The sequence below is a fragment of the Vigna umbellata genome, chromosome 8 (assembly GCF_029865625.1).
Source record: "Vigna umbellata cultivar VRB3 chromosome 8, Vumbellata_1.0, whole genome shotgun sequence".
NCBI classification, from domain to species: Eukaryota; Viridiplantae; Streptophyta; class Magnoliopsida; order Fabales; family Fabaceae; genus Vigna; species Vigna umbellata.
Window position 1 is genome coordinate 5,719,580 of NC_142172.1, and position 14,499 is coordinate 5,734,078.

Consider the following 14,499-nt stretch of genomic DNA (forward strand, 5'->3'; position numbering starts at 1 on the left):
AATTAGAAAGTGTGCAGAAAGTAATGCGAAAAAAGAAAACTTAATATCAACTCTTGAGCAACAAGGAACAGGTAGAAATTTGACAGTGGCAAAAATAAATGACAAGAAAAGCAAAACGCAGACTAAAATGCGTTGCAGAAATTTCTTGCACAAAAAAGTACAGATGCTGTGCGAATATCATTCATTAAGTACATAATTCACCAACTAAATGCTAGGGGTGAAAAGGCGTATTTACCTAGCAGAATAAACAATAAAGGCTCCGCATCTGAATAGGAAATGTACATCTTTCATCTTTATTCAAAGCCAAAAAAATGAAAAACTCAGTCAGTACTCTCCAAGAAAAATACAAATCAACATTCGCTATTGTTCTTAGAAATGAAATTTATAACATTAGGAAAGCAATGTCCCGGTAGAAAGTAACACTGCAATTCCGAAACCCCTTGCGAAGGACAGTGTGCAAGGAAAACACATAAAAGGTAATCAGAATAGTTAGAATTCATATGATACAGAGAATGCCATCCAACATTTGGGATAACTACAACGACCACAGTGCTTTGCCCCATATTACAACCAGATGTTGTTTAAAAGGCAAAAACCCACTTCAATAACCAAAATGAAGTAATGCAACCAACCACATCAATAAGCAAAAGTTGAGGTGGAAAAGCTAACGCACTTTACATACTCTGAACACTAAGGAATATCCTCTTCCTTCCTGAGTGCAAAAGAAACTAAAGAAAACAAAAGAAAAATGAAGTGCACAAAATTCGTTTGACAACTCTTGAAACCAATTAGAAAACAATTTAGCATTAAAAGCCATAAGATTTGATTAATTCAAAGTAAACCTTAGTTCCCTCACCTACAAAGTTCTTGTTACAACAGAGCTCCAATGTTAACTTGATTTAATCCTGTCCTGCAAAATGTAACAGGTCCAGACATTATCAGCAATAAAAGTCCTTCGATTTGAAGTAAGCAAATAGTGGGGGAAAACAAAATAACAAAACAGGTTTTTTAAACTTGAGAAACAGAGAGCCTAGGGCAATCATTTGACATTGTCTAGTTAACTTTCAATGCTCAACTGCCACTGATATACAAGAGCATAGAAACCAAAAATTTAAGCAGACACCCTCTTTCAAATAGGAAAGGTGTGTTACATTGAACTTAAACAAAACCTCGTTTGTGTCCACAATTATCAAGTAATAAGTCTTACCATCTCATGGACACTTGAAATCAAGTTATCTGATAAGCAATTTGCATGAATGATGGGACCCCTTCCAGTACTCATATCTCCAGTTCCCATCTCACTGTTGCTATTAGAGTTAGCAAAGTAAACAGCTCCTTTGAACATCCATTCCCCACTTTCCTCACAGTAAAAATCTTCAAATAGCTCACCGCACAACACACACAAGCATTGGTTTTCATCTGCTACAACCATAGCATCCTCTTGACTTCTGTCTGCTTCATTGCCATAAGTATCTACAGAATCAGCATCATTCTCTGATACATATTCAGCCTTGCCAACAATCCAGTCACTTGACTTAAGATACCATCTCACTGCCTTAGTTAAACCATTCTCTTCTCTATCCCTTGTGGCATGCCACTCCAAGTGTCTATTGAACTGTTTTTGGAATCTAAGTCTAAAGCCACAAATGCTGCAATGATGTGGAAGATCATCAAATAATCCACTAATTACAGATGAATGGAATTCTCGTAATACATCATGCTTAAACTCAAAGCCAATGACATTTACTACTCCTGGACTGGTTGATTCAGACAAGGATATGGGCGTTCTTGCAGTGTCATCAACCTCATCTTTGATTGAAGGGACTGGTACAGCTGCAGAACCAGAAATTGAGGCCACAGGTAAAGAGTTACCGGTGGTAATGCTATCGCTTTCTTCTTCCAGTCGAGTCAGCAACTCAGAGGGCTCCTTAGATGTTGATTCTGTTTCTGCAGATATCAAGCCTTTTGCAACTAAAGAGCTTAAAAGGTTGGCAATTGGATTCAAGTTATGATTGGTATCACTTGTCTGGGCAGAGGCACTGCTGACATTAGAGGCAGTAGATGGTAGAGTAGATAACCTAGGTGGTTGTCCAGCCTTTCTTTGAGGCATTTTTGAGAGAGCAGATGAATTATCACCAGAAGGACCTAATGAAGATGGTAATGCACTAGTGGACAATGAAGAAATTAATGTGGCAGGGGAAGGACCACCTGTTCGTGAAGGCCGAACACCTAATCGAGTTGGAAGATTCCCTGTACTCATGCTACTTTTAGTTTCTCTGACTAAAGGAACCTTGGACACAGGTGGCTTCTCAGTCTTAACAGTAACCTCAAGAGAAGTGCCCAATTGCTGCTGATGCCTTGCCTGAAAAGTCATTGAAGAGAATGGACCCTGCAAATTTTTCAGTTGTGATCTTTGTAAGTGACCATCCTGAATATTAGGGGGAAGAGCAGTTGAAGAATCTTTAATATAGGGGCTCTGCAGACCTCCCAGAAATCCAGATGCCTTATATGTCTGGGGAAGGTCTTGCTCAGCCAAATTTTGCACAGGATGAGAATAGTGCACACTTACTGGTGGTGATGGAGACCTCCGCTGCAAAGGTGACTGCCCTGAAGGGTTTTCAGCTCCCAAAGAATGAAAGGGTCCTGCAATTCCTGGCAATCCTATGGTTGCACTTGAAAGGAATGGCCGACTCCCCATTCTGGCAGTAGAGGCATTTGTATTGGACGGTATGGCACCAAGTGCGGACACAAATCTGCTGGAGTGACCAGCTTTTCGATTCAACTCATTAATAGAATGCTGCTCCTGCAATTGCCATGATAGTGATGAATGATGTTGAGATGCAGGAAATTGTTTCTTTTCATTGGCTTGAGATTCAATAACTATTTCTCTATCAGCATTTACCACAAAAGGATTTTTGACTTGGATGCGATCTTCAACTTCCTGCACACAAAATATATATATACACAACAATTAATGTGCATAGCTACATAATTTAACAATGCAAAATGACCAGGAAAAAACCAGGATTATTGTATTAACTGGTCAGTAATTGAAGGATCTGTGTTTCTAGGGATTTGGAGTTTAACTGACAATAATTAGAAAATTAGGATCAGGTTATTTGGGTCCCAGAGTCCTGGATGGGATTCCAATTCTAGGAACAACTTCATTTATTTTTCTTCTTTTTATTAAATTTTAAGAGTCCTATAAGCTTGGGTTGTGTATCAACTAGTGTCCTGGCCACCTGCAGTTAGCATATTATTTCATCCTAAAACAGAACTTTATGAAGAATTTCTCAACCAAATATTGGTTTCCAATACCATCCCTATAGATCTAACTCAAATCAGCTTGAGGTGAGTGACAGTTGTCTCCCAATATATACTTTTTCAGGCTTTATCACTGGTCAGAATAAGAATTGGGTTTTTCCTAGTATGACCCCTCATGCCCACCACTACTGGACTTGGTGCATAGATAATATGGTAAGTAATCCTAATTTTTTAATGAATCCAGGATAGACTCTAATAACATTTTAGAAAATAGAGTTGAGCCTACTCAATAAGCTTGTGAGATGCAGATTGTTCCTCATTTATACTCTCTTCAGGCTTTATCTCTAACCAACGTAGGACTTGGCCTTTTCTGAACATATTTTGCATCATTTTTATATCCAAATCACCAACTACTACCAAGCTTACCAAATTCTCATCATCAGCAGTCCAAGTATCTTTGCTCAAGCTGCTAACAATAGATGTACTGTGACCAGTCAAGCCAGAGTTCATCTCATCCCATGTGTACTCCTCTTCCTCGGAATTTTTCCAGCTATTTGAGATCACACTGCTCTGTGTGCTAGTTATATTATGTGCCGGTTGATGATGTGCATCCAAAACCATGGACTTTGATGCTTCAGTACTTGAAAAACTATACTTGTTACTCAAACCATTTCTTTGCCCAGGCATGGTCCCTGCAACAACACCAGATTTGTTGTACCAACCTTTGTCATGTCCTGACTCGGTCACCCTACCACCAGGTCGGCTGATACCCAAGCCTAAATTCCTTGAAATATTGGAACCAAGTTCATTGCTTCCATAGGATGCACCAGTGCTCTTTTCTGGAACAGAATCATTGAATGCATCTCTTCGAGCACGTTGATCATTCTGCAACGTAGATTATCACATTAAATCATGACAACTGACAGTGAATGGAATAAGGGGAAAGAAACTTTACTTCACGTGAATGGACGCTAACAGTAACATTATGATCCACCCATGATCGTAAAACACCTAAAGTTCTACCAGGCATCTCTTGGTCATCATTTGAGTTTGAAATTGCTCCAGTCATATCATCAACTCCTTTAGTCTTCAAGACAGAAAAAGTATATGCCAAAAGAATTAAGCACTAGAGATGTGAAAAAAGAAAGGATATGGCAACTTAAAGTAACATGTAAAATGTCTTTTGCTATAACAGTTAAATTATCAGCTCTGCAAGGCGATCATTGTATGGATAATATCTATAGAACAGTGACAGTTAGCTCTAACAAACCCATCCCAACCAGGGCGAAGAGTTTAATGTTTCCAAGTTAATGCATCCAAGCTAGAGTTGGTTGACTAGATCTATAAAGTGGAGATGTCTACGATATCTCACAAGACATATTGTCAATCAAAAAAGTGTTAATGATAAAAAGAGTTAGTGTTTCAATTAATCCATACAATATATCCAAATCCATTTTCACCATGGAATGAATTCATAATCCAATTCATCACAACATAAATTCTGTATTTTATATATTGACCTATAACCAAATCAATGTTCTAAAACTTTAAAGGATAAATTGAGGTGCAATCATTTCACCCACCCTGCTGGACTGCTGTAGACGTTGTCTTTCTAAATACTTGGGATTAACATGAATACTATGAGGTGGACGTTGTGACTGTGAATCACTCCTGAGAGTAGAAGAAGCAGACGAGCCATTGACTGCAGAAGTGAAGCCCAGTTCTTTCTCAATAATCTGAAGGGTCTGAGGAGGAAAGACTCCTTTCCAAGTTCCAAAAAGATGCCTCATACTTTGATGGACAGAAGGATCAACCTGTCTGTATGCTTTGCAGAATACCTAATATGTAAAGGAGTAATTAGAAACTATCAACATAAAAATAGACACCTAAAATCACAAATACATGCAGCACTTGAGTACTTGCATGACATAACTACTTAACGTATTTATAGACAATTACAAGATGATGATTACAAGAGAGGAAAAACGAAATCAACAACGAGCTAAAAGAAGAATAAATGTCTGACCTCAGGTAGCCTGGCAGCGAAGTATTTTATATAATCCCGCCCAATATTCTTAACAATACTGTCTAAGAGATAAAGTGATGGCAGCTTTTGATCACTAGGAACCTGGAAATTCATTAACACAACTTGTAAAAAAAGGACCTCTTTTAGTATTACAAAAAGATTAATGACCAAAGAACAAGAAAAGACAGCCTGCGTGTGTAAAGTAACAGAAACCAATAATATACTGCTCGCACTTGGAAAATACCAGTAAATAAAATGAAAATTCAGAAATAGTATATCAACAGCAATTGGATCTAAAATTACATAGAAGTTTCACTAAAATGTCACGACTGTTCAAAATTGTTAGTTATTTCATTCCTTAGTTCTAGTTGCCTCTAACAGTCAAGGTCTCATAGTAGGGAGACAACTAACAAAAGTAAACAAACAGAAAAAACAGTATAAACATTTTTATTGGTCATTTTGATCATATGTTGCCCTTCATGGAACAAGTGCAACAGATAACAAAAGTCTTAACAATGTACAAGATGTATTAGAGCGGTCTTTGGAAACTCAGGAAATATGAAACGTCTTAGCCACAATCTCCATTCCTATAAAAAGAATATGATTCAACCTTTAGATCAAAATAAATACCAATGGTTCCTTCCACTATTTGATTCAAATTGATTTTAGAGGGATACATCTCTGTTATCATAAATTACATGCTACATGTAACTCCCTCAATCAAAGCAAATCTACAAGTAGAAAAATGAAATGATAAAATTACAATGTCTTTGTACAACTAGACTATACAAATTCTGTCTAAAATCCACACCTAAAAAGAAACAACCAGAGAGGTCATGCATTGGCTCATGATCTACAAAGTGACAAAATACTGTAAAAGTACAATGTATATTACAAATATTGGAAATGGAGACAGGGAGCTGGAGAGAGAGAACATTTATGAGATTGGCAACAGTGAAATGGTAATGTTTTTCCTCACATAATGTGTTCACTTAAATTATTTTAAAGATTCATCCCCCTTGTGCATACTTAGTTAAGAAAATACCAGGTCAAGTGTGGTGTACCACTCTCTAGTGATGCTGCTTGTCTGTTGCAAATGATTACCAAACCGCCATAATCTTGCAGATTGAAGAATGATAGCCTTTTCAAGTTTATTTTTATTTAGATTGCAGAGCTTTATATACGCCAAGCGTTGAGTGGACCAATGAAATGAAATTGGAAAATTATAATAAAGCCCATATCTCCATACATGTTTTTCTCTTCCCATGGCAACTGCAACTCTTTCCCCAATCACCAGACAACTTCTACAACAGTAACAACACTAAAGAACCACATTCCATTAATAGCAAACATTACAATACTGTCACTTTCTCGGAAAGACACTGTATCACACCACAAAACATAAGAAATGACACAATTTATCATAATATCAGGATCCCGTTTTCCTTTTCTATTCCAAGTATGTTACAACAATTTTCTATCAGGATCACCAACATAATAAAAATTCCTTTCCTTTTCTATCCGTTCAATTCAATCAGCAATTGGCTACATATCCCTAACAAAACAACAATTGAACAGAGAAACAGCTGCACAGTACTATAAACTAAGTTCACCTCTAAAATGTTAGCACAAACAGTTGCTGCAATGGCCTTCTCTGCAGCTTGGTTCTCCCCTGCAATGATAGTCAAGTTGGTAATTATCGGTTTCGAGTTGAAAGTAAGTTCTGCAAGAGCTGCCTTATACTGAGTAACAAGCTCCTGAAATGGCAGTGGCTGGGGCTGATAACCGCCACCTCCAGCACCACCCCGGCGACCAAAATCATTGCTTTCAACGTCTCTTTCGGTTGTTCTAAACCTTGCAGACGGTAACGTCGAAACCCCAGAAATCACTTGTAGTTGAGGAAACTGTCTCGCACCAGAATTCGGAGCCCGATCCAGCTCTTCCATCAATCTGGGCTTCTTCGGTCCAGGCTCTCGCGATCTATCGAACGGTCTACGCGAGTTCTCCATGCCAGCCAAATCAAACGCCCAAAAACTAAACAAAAATAAACTCCCAATCCGAACCCTAACTTACATACAATTGGGCGACAAAGATGTATAAACTAGATTACAAGATGAAAATAGCTTCGCTGTTATTGTATTATTTACATCAAATCAGAACAATTGAAATAAGCAGGAAATACTATAAAACTGAAACAAAAACAAAAACAATTCTAAATTGTACAACGATAATAGAAATAAAACCCTAATTTCAGTTCGTACAATAAGAAGAAGAAGAGGAGGAGGGTAGAACAGAGAGGGTTGAGGAGCCTTGAAAATTTGTTCTTGTATGCGTAAAGAGGAAAAGAAGGGTTGGAATTCGATAGGGAAGAGATGAAATAACAGTGTAAGAGTAAAGCTGGTTTTTCAGACAAGGCCTCGTCTCATGTTTTTCAAGGAGGAGACTATTTTAAAAGGATAGATTCAGGCTTAAATGATTACTTTGTGCTCTTAAGCTTACTTTTCTAAGCTTATTTTGTCCTCGACATGAATTTTTGTTTAATATTTAATTTTAAAAATGAAGATATTGAATTTTTATGTAATGAAAAATATATGACAAAACTTTATTTATATATTTTTCATAACATAATACTGGGATTCAATGTCTTCATTTTTAAAACCGGATATTAAACAAAAATTCATCTTTTAACATGGAATTAAGTAAGTATTTAAGTCTTTCCTTAATAAACTCTACTTGTGTCCATAGTTTGACTCCAAAATCTATTCTTTTATTTATTTTATGTTTGATGGGGACACTTATCAATAGGTACGTGAGTGAAACCATCTTCAAAATACGGTGAAAAATGGTGGGAGTTTTGAGCTTTAACTACATGAGACATGGTGTGTGATAGAAGAAAATATCAACAACAGCAACCAGATTGCTACTAATTTTAAAATTCTTTTAACTTTACTTATTTGTAAATTTTAAAATTGTTTGAGATATTTTTCTTCAAAAAAAAATCTTGGGATAGAAGTAGATACAAAACTAAAATATACTAGCATGTGTTTACTTCTTAAATCTATATACAGATAAGATTACCAAGGTGGCATATATCATGATTTTCTTTCTAAAATATACGTTAACACGCTGGATGAAAATGATCGCATCTATGTATTTTTTAAGTATAAAAACTTAAAAAAATCAAAATTTAAGATAGAAATAAAAAATAAAATCTTGTTATAGTTTAAAGACCAAAAACATAGTTAACTCTAAAAGTTATGTTAGTTAAATATGACTTTACTAAGTTATATTATAGTTCTACAACTTTTATTAGAAAATTATCCATGAAAAAAGTCATTCTTATCGATTAGGACATTAATTAGTACATAACTATCATGTACTTAGCAAAAACGTAAACATAGAAGACGTTTTTTGTGATTTTTTTTCATATACAATAAGTATTGTAAATGATGATGAACACACAAATGAAGTAGACTTTCTCATGCATATATATTTTACTATCTTTAAAAACATATCCACAGTGTGTTTGTAAGTTTCCAAAATACAACACAAACTCCATAGATTTTTCGAAGAACTAAGAACTAGCAAGATAAACTCTTAAAATAATAAATAACTTACGATAAAAGAGAACAAAGAAAAATAGAGAATATATGTGAAATTGTGTGTGATGTAGAGGAGAGAGAAGTTATCTATTTATAGGTGAAAAAAAGAAATTATAGACCACACGACTCACGAAAAGAAAAGAAGACTACATTATTTCCATGAGTAATCGCATACCTCATATGGACCAAGGAAGGAACATGGTGAAACAAAAGGAATCACAACGACATAAATGAATTTCAATTTAGAAACACCAATAGCTTCTAAAAATTCTTATTGGATTATTTTTTGCTAAATAAGAATAAAAATATCTCTAAATGAGGTTTTCTTCCTTTGTCTTTTACTTCTCCTCAATTCCTCACACATGACATCATTATTAGTATATATAAGTTTCAATGTCTCACTAACCTTTAAAGAAAAAATATGTTCAAAGAACTCAACATTTTTTGTCTCCATTGTGGTATTATGTTCTATTACAACACTTTTAAGCAAAAAACCTATAAGCAGCACTATATTTTGCATGGCCTAAAAACATACAATCAGGAGTTTTAGAACATATTTTATTTTCTTAGGATCAGATAACATTATCTTATAAGAGCAAAAAACCTATAAGTAGCACTATGTTTTGATGGCCTAAAAACATACAATTAGAAGTTTTAGAACATATTTTATTTTCTTAGGATCGGATAACATTATCTTATCAAGCCACCCTCACACTATTAGGTATTTAAGATTATGGAGTTTTACCAATTTTCTTATATGATATCCTATTTTATTTTTTTTATCAGTGAATGTTAGTTGTTAGTATTTTGTTAGTGGTATCCTATTTTCACTAGTGGAAAAAGAAATTTCCATGACAGCTTATTATGACAAGTGAAATTCATTTGTCATAATACATTGACCGATGACAATTTCATAATAAAACTAAGAGATATTATGACGTACTTTAGGAAATTTGTCATAATAGGTGTAGTTGTGAGAATGTTAGTATTAGACTGGTTCTAGGTAGGGAAGTATAGTTAAGCTTTGTGTTTAAAGTCTGTTAGATTGATAGGATCTGAGATAGAACTCTGAGTTTCTTTTAGTGTTGGATCTTAATACATTGGGTATTTCTTCTATATGAGTTAGAGCATTGCAATATTGTTTTAACTGTTCATTACAATATTGTTTTAACTCCATTATTTTATTTGTAGATCTTTAATGATTCATCTCCAATTGAAGCTCCAAAAGACATTTGAACCAGGCCGGCTTCTTTTATTTTAAGTGTTAGTAAACTGTAGAAACTTGACTACAATTTAGTAATGTATGTATGTTAATGTAATATTTGGTTTTAATATATAGTTTAATGTACAAATTATTTATTAAATATTATTAGACAATTTAATGTTTGTTAATTTCAGACTATTGATTATAAATTGATTGGATGAGATGATAATACATGAAATTGATTGGATCTCAAATGTAATAACTATTTTTTTTAAAACAAGTTTTTATGACGTATATGACAATGTATGTCATAATAGGTTAATTCTGAAAAACATATATTATGACACGAAAAAATATCTACATCATAAAAGATCACATATTATGACAGGTAAATCTAGCTGCATCATAATAAATTCGAAATTCGTCATATTATGACTGCTAAGTGAAAATCTGTCATAATAAACTAAATGTATTACAACAGGGGACAAAAAGTACGTCATAATATGTTAAACTTATTATAACGTACTTTTATTCTACGTCATAAAAAACGCAGGACCTATTATGACGACCATAACTATGACGTCAGTCTACCTATCATAATAGGTTATTTTTACTCGTCATAAAAAGTTATTTTTGCACTAGTGTTTACAAAAAATATGTTGTAAAAAGAGCTTATCCATTGGAAAAAATATGTTGTAAAAAGAGTTTATCCATAAATGTTATCAGATGCACTAGAACTTATAATCATTAATTCAAGGATTGCATTGATTCACATATAGAAAGCGTGAATTCAAAGTAGGGATTGCTTTAATCCACGAGCATGCATTTGTGGACTTCATTGGTAGATTTAATTGAGGTGAAGGAAGACTTGGTAGAGAATCCTGACGTCCTTGACCACCATCAAAATGCATGAACCAAAGTAGTGTTGAAGGACATGAATGTGAAGTTAAAAAGAGAGTACATACATTAGCTTCCCACTTGCAAAGGAGAAGCAAGTGTTTGGTGTACGCATTTAAGTCATCTTACAAAAATAATTTTCATATATGTAGGTTATAAACACATCTTGTATAGACTATCCATCAAACCTCATATGTTTCTCATTTTCCTTACATTATCCTTCTTATCTTTCTTTTCTGTCTTTTGTTGTCTTCAAAGTTCATGGATAAATTCCAACGAGTGAAAAATTGTATTTATCATATTGAATTTAGACATTTGTTGACATCTACAAATATCAACATCATCCATCTCTCAATCACAACATTAGTAAAGAGTTGAAAACCAAAAATTAATACCTTCCATCTCAAAAAAAATAATCATATTAATAAACATGATAATGCAACCATGTTTTCCAATTTACGAAAGAAACAAAAAAGTAAATAAAAAACATATTATTGAATTATGAAACATCAATAAAAACCACTAGTTATTTATCTATTATAATATAAAAAAAGATACTAAAAAATTTACCTTATTATCCCTCTTTACTTTGTTGACAAGTGTCCTAAAATTGTATTTTTAGTACATTACTAAATTAGTTTTTCTATTTATATTTATTTTTTTCCACATGTGCATAAAAGTTATTTACTCTTATATCCATTTGTATTTTTTTAAATTGATTTATCCTAAATATTGAAATATATTTTCATACTATTTTTTTATTCTTAATTTTATACATTTAATAAATTATTAAAAAATAATTATTTAATGAGCCTAACAACATAAATTATATATGAACATTGGACATAAGTAATTTATTATAATCTATCTGTTATAATATAAGAAAATAAGATAATAGTAAATTTACCTTATTATCCATCTTTATTTTGTTGATAAGTGTCTAAAAATTGATTTTTTGATACATTACTAAATTGGTTTTCATTTATATTTATTTTTGTGCCACCTATGCATAAAAGTTATATACTCTTTTATCCGTTTGTTTTATTTTTAAATTGATTTATCCTAAATATTGAAATATGTTTCTATACTTTTTTTTATTCTTAATATTTCTATACTATTTTTTTTATTCTTAATATTTCTATACTATTTTTTTCATTCTTAATTTATTTTTATAATTTTTAATTATTTGGTAATTTAATAAATTATTATAAAATATTTATTAGATGAGTATAACAACAAACACTAGACTAACATTAGAAAAAAATAGTTTATTATAATCTATTATTTATTATAATATAAAAAAATAAGATATTAAGAAATTTACCTTATTACCTATTTTTATTGTGTTCACAAAGTATCTTAAAAGTTGATTGTTTTAGTGTATTACTAAATTACTTTTTTATTTATATTTATTTTTCCACCACGTGTACAAAGAAGTTATTGATTTTTTTTTCATTAATAACACATATTACGTTTTTAATTTCATATATAGCATAATGTTTGTTATATTTACATATATAACACATTTTTTAATAGGTTCAGAATTTGGTTTCTAGGAAACCGAATTTTTAATATCTTTAGAAATGTTTTTATAAAAATTAAAATTCGAAACTCGTTTGTCAAGAAAGCGAATTTTGTGAATGGTTTGGGGTTTTAACTTAGAGAAATTTACTTTTACTTTTATTCAAGATAATCGATTATCATTTTTTGAAAACCCCATAACAAACACAAATAGTCGATTATCACTTATGATAATAGATTATATTTGGCAGTTGGGAGTTGTCTTTTCATTTTCTGAACCTTGGGTTATAAATAGTGTTTGAGAGTATTAGAGCTTTGTGCCTAAGGGAAGCTCTCTGAGAGTGAAAAGGAACCTATGCCATTTGAGAAACAGTTTGTCTGAGGAAGTTCTCAAGTGATAGTGTGCTCTTGTCAAGTCTTGTGAATAGGAGAAGCTCGCGTTTAGTGTGTCTAAGGTCGGAGCGGCTCTCTTCAAGTTGGTTGAACAGTTTACTTCAGGTTCGTTTTTCGAAGGAAGGTTCTTCCGTTCATTTGTCGAAGGAAGGTGTTTTCTACTCTTTGATTATTTCATTATCTTGTAATTTGTATAACTATATTTTTAGTGAAGAAGGTTAATCACTATTCATAGTGATTAACGACTGGACGTAGAATCTTTTGATTCGAACCAAGATAAAAATTTCTATGTTGATTTTCTTGAACCCTACACTCTCTACACTTTTAGCATACCAACTATTTGATAAAAGTTCTCCAAGAAAATCAAGATTTTTAAACGGATTATTTTATCTTGTTTATTGACCGCTACACGCTTAACGTTCTTTGATCGCTTTTACTACTCCGCTGTGCGACTCGCTAGTACCAACAATTGGTATCAAAGCTTGCTTTGATATTCTTTCAAAATTTTTGAAAATGGTTGGTCAAAATCAAGTTTACGTTGAAGTTTACACTGGGGTGTTGGTATGTATTACTTCATTATTTATGTGTTAAAGTTTATTTACCGATGATTATTAATTTTGTTGTCACCGTGAACGTAGGGTAATTTGCAATACTAGTGCCCTAAATCTTACACATAACACAATTGACATAATTGAAAATGAAATTAAATAAACCAAATTACAATAATGGTGGCCTAAATCTTATTCCTTCTTTGGAATCGACATAACTCCAAGGTTTCATATCTTCCCATTCTTCGTCAGGTGTTGGTGGACGTATGTCTATGGTTTGGACAAACAATTCGATATATTTCCAAGTGTGAGGACGATACATAGATGGATCTATATGTTGAATTTTTTGTCACCGGTTGATCATTTGTGTGATGTCATTATCCGATTTGATTTGAAAAGTGCCATGGATAAGTTTGTTATTAACTACTCTCGTTGGACGAAGGTAGTCAACTTGAGTTACTATTTTGTGCCCCACAATGTATTCTTTTGGTTATTTTTTTTAAAAGGTCATTGAAGGTGTAATTGTGCGGGGTTGACATGGTCAGAGGCGTGTCTGATCTAAAGTATAAACCATAACCATACAGACTATCTGTGATGGTTGCCCTTTTTAGAGGTCCGCCATAATAAACTATTGTTGGTGAATACGGGATACAATTTGGGGTAGTGGAAGAAGACGATGGAGTTTGGTTAAGAAGAGAAAGTATTTCTTCAATGGACCTTTTAACAGTTTTTCAAAAACCGATTAACGTTTTAATGATTTTCAAAACCCGATTAACATTCTAACGGTTTTCAAAAACCGTTGAATCAATTGACGGTTTTCAAAACTGTTTAACCATTTGGCACTTTTCAAAAACCATTTAATCATCTAACGATTTTCAAAACCCGTTTAATGTTGTAATGGTTTCCGAAACCTAGTTTAATGCTCTAATGGTTTTCGAAACCCGGTTAATGAAGTAACAGTTCTGAGTTCTAGAACATGGATAATGATCTAATTGGTTTTTTAATGTGCATTTTCCAAGCAATCATCTTCTACCACAACTTCAA

The 14,499-nt window shown here is 33.1% G+C and overlaps 1 protein-coding gene across 6 annotated transcripts; it reads right to left on the reverse strand.

Annotated features, from left to right (window-relative positions):
• Positions 1–99: 99 nt before the first annotated feature.
• Positions 100–7,755, reverse strand: LOC124834483 (polyadenylation and cleavage factor homolog 4-like). 6 transcript variants are annotated; one of them, XM_088096024.1, is made up of 9 exons: positions 6,904–7,755; positions 5,291–5,392; positions 4,848–5,102; positions 4,220–4,351; positions 3,691–4,149; positions 2,570–2,941; positions 1,208–2,389; positions 857–910; positions 100–291 (listed from the first exon to the last, which is right to left on the reverse strand). In XM_088096024.1, the coding sequence occupies exons 1-8, from the start codon at positions 7,297–7,299 to the stop codon at positions 890–892; spliced, it is 2,919 nt and encodes a 972-aa protein (XP_087952150.1). In that variant the 5' UTR covers positions 7,300–7,755; the 3' UTR covers positions 100–291; positions 857–889. The 6 variants fall into 6 exon arrangements, with proteins under 6 accessions (XP_087952150.1, XP_047165140.1, XP_087952149.1 ...); XM_047309184.2 differs by lacking the exon at positions 100–291 and having other exon boundaries at positions 313–910; positions 2,570–2,803; positions 2,903–2,941; XM_088096023.1 differs by lacking the exon at positions 100–291 and adding an exon at positions 313–728.
• Between the last annotated feature and the right edge of the window lie 6,744 nt (positions 7,756–14,499).

What these genes read in the sequence shown, in the direction of transcription:
- LOC124834483 (XM_088096024.1), bottom strand. Translation starts at nt 7,299, where the DNA reads ATGGAGAACTCGCGTAGACCGTTCGATAGATCGCGAGAGCCTGGACCG. An exon ending in TTAGCGTCCATTCACGTGAA is followed by an intron (nt 4,150 to 4,219) that starts GTAAAGTTTCTT and finishes TCTACGTTGCAG; the next exon opens with AATGATCAACGTGCTCGAAG. An exon ending in CTGCTGATGATGAGAATTTG is followed by an intron (nt 2,942 to 3,690) that starts GTAAGCTTGGTA and finishes TTTTGTGTGCAG; the next exon opens with GAAGTTGAAGATCGCATCCA.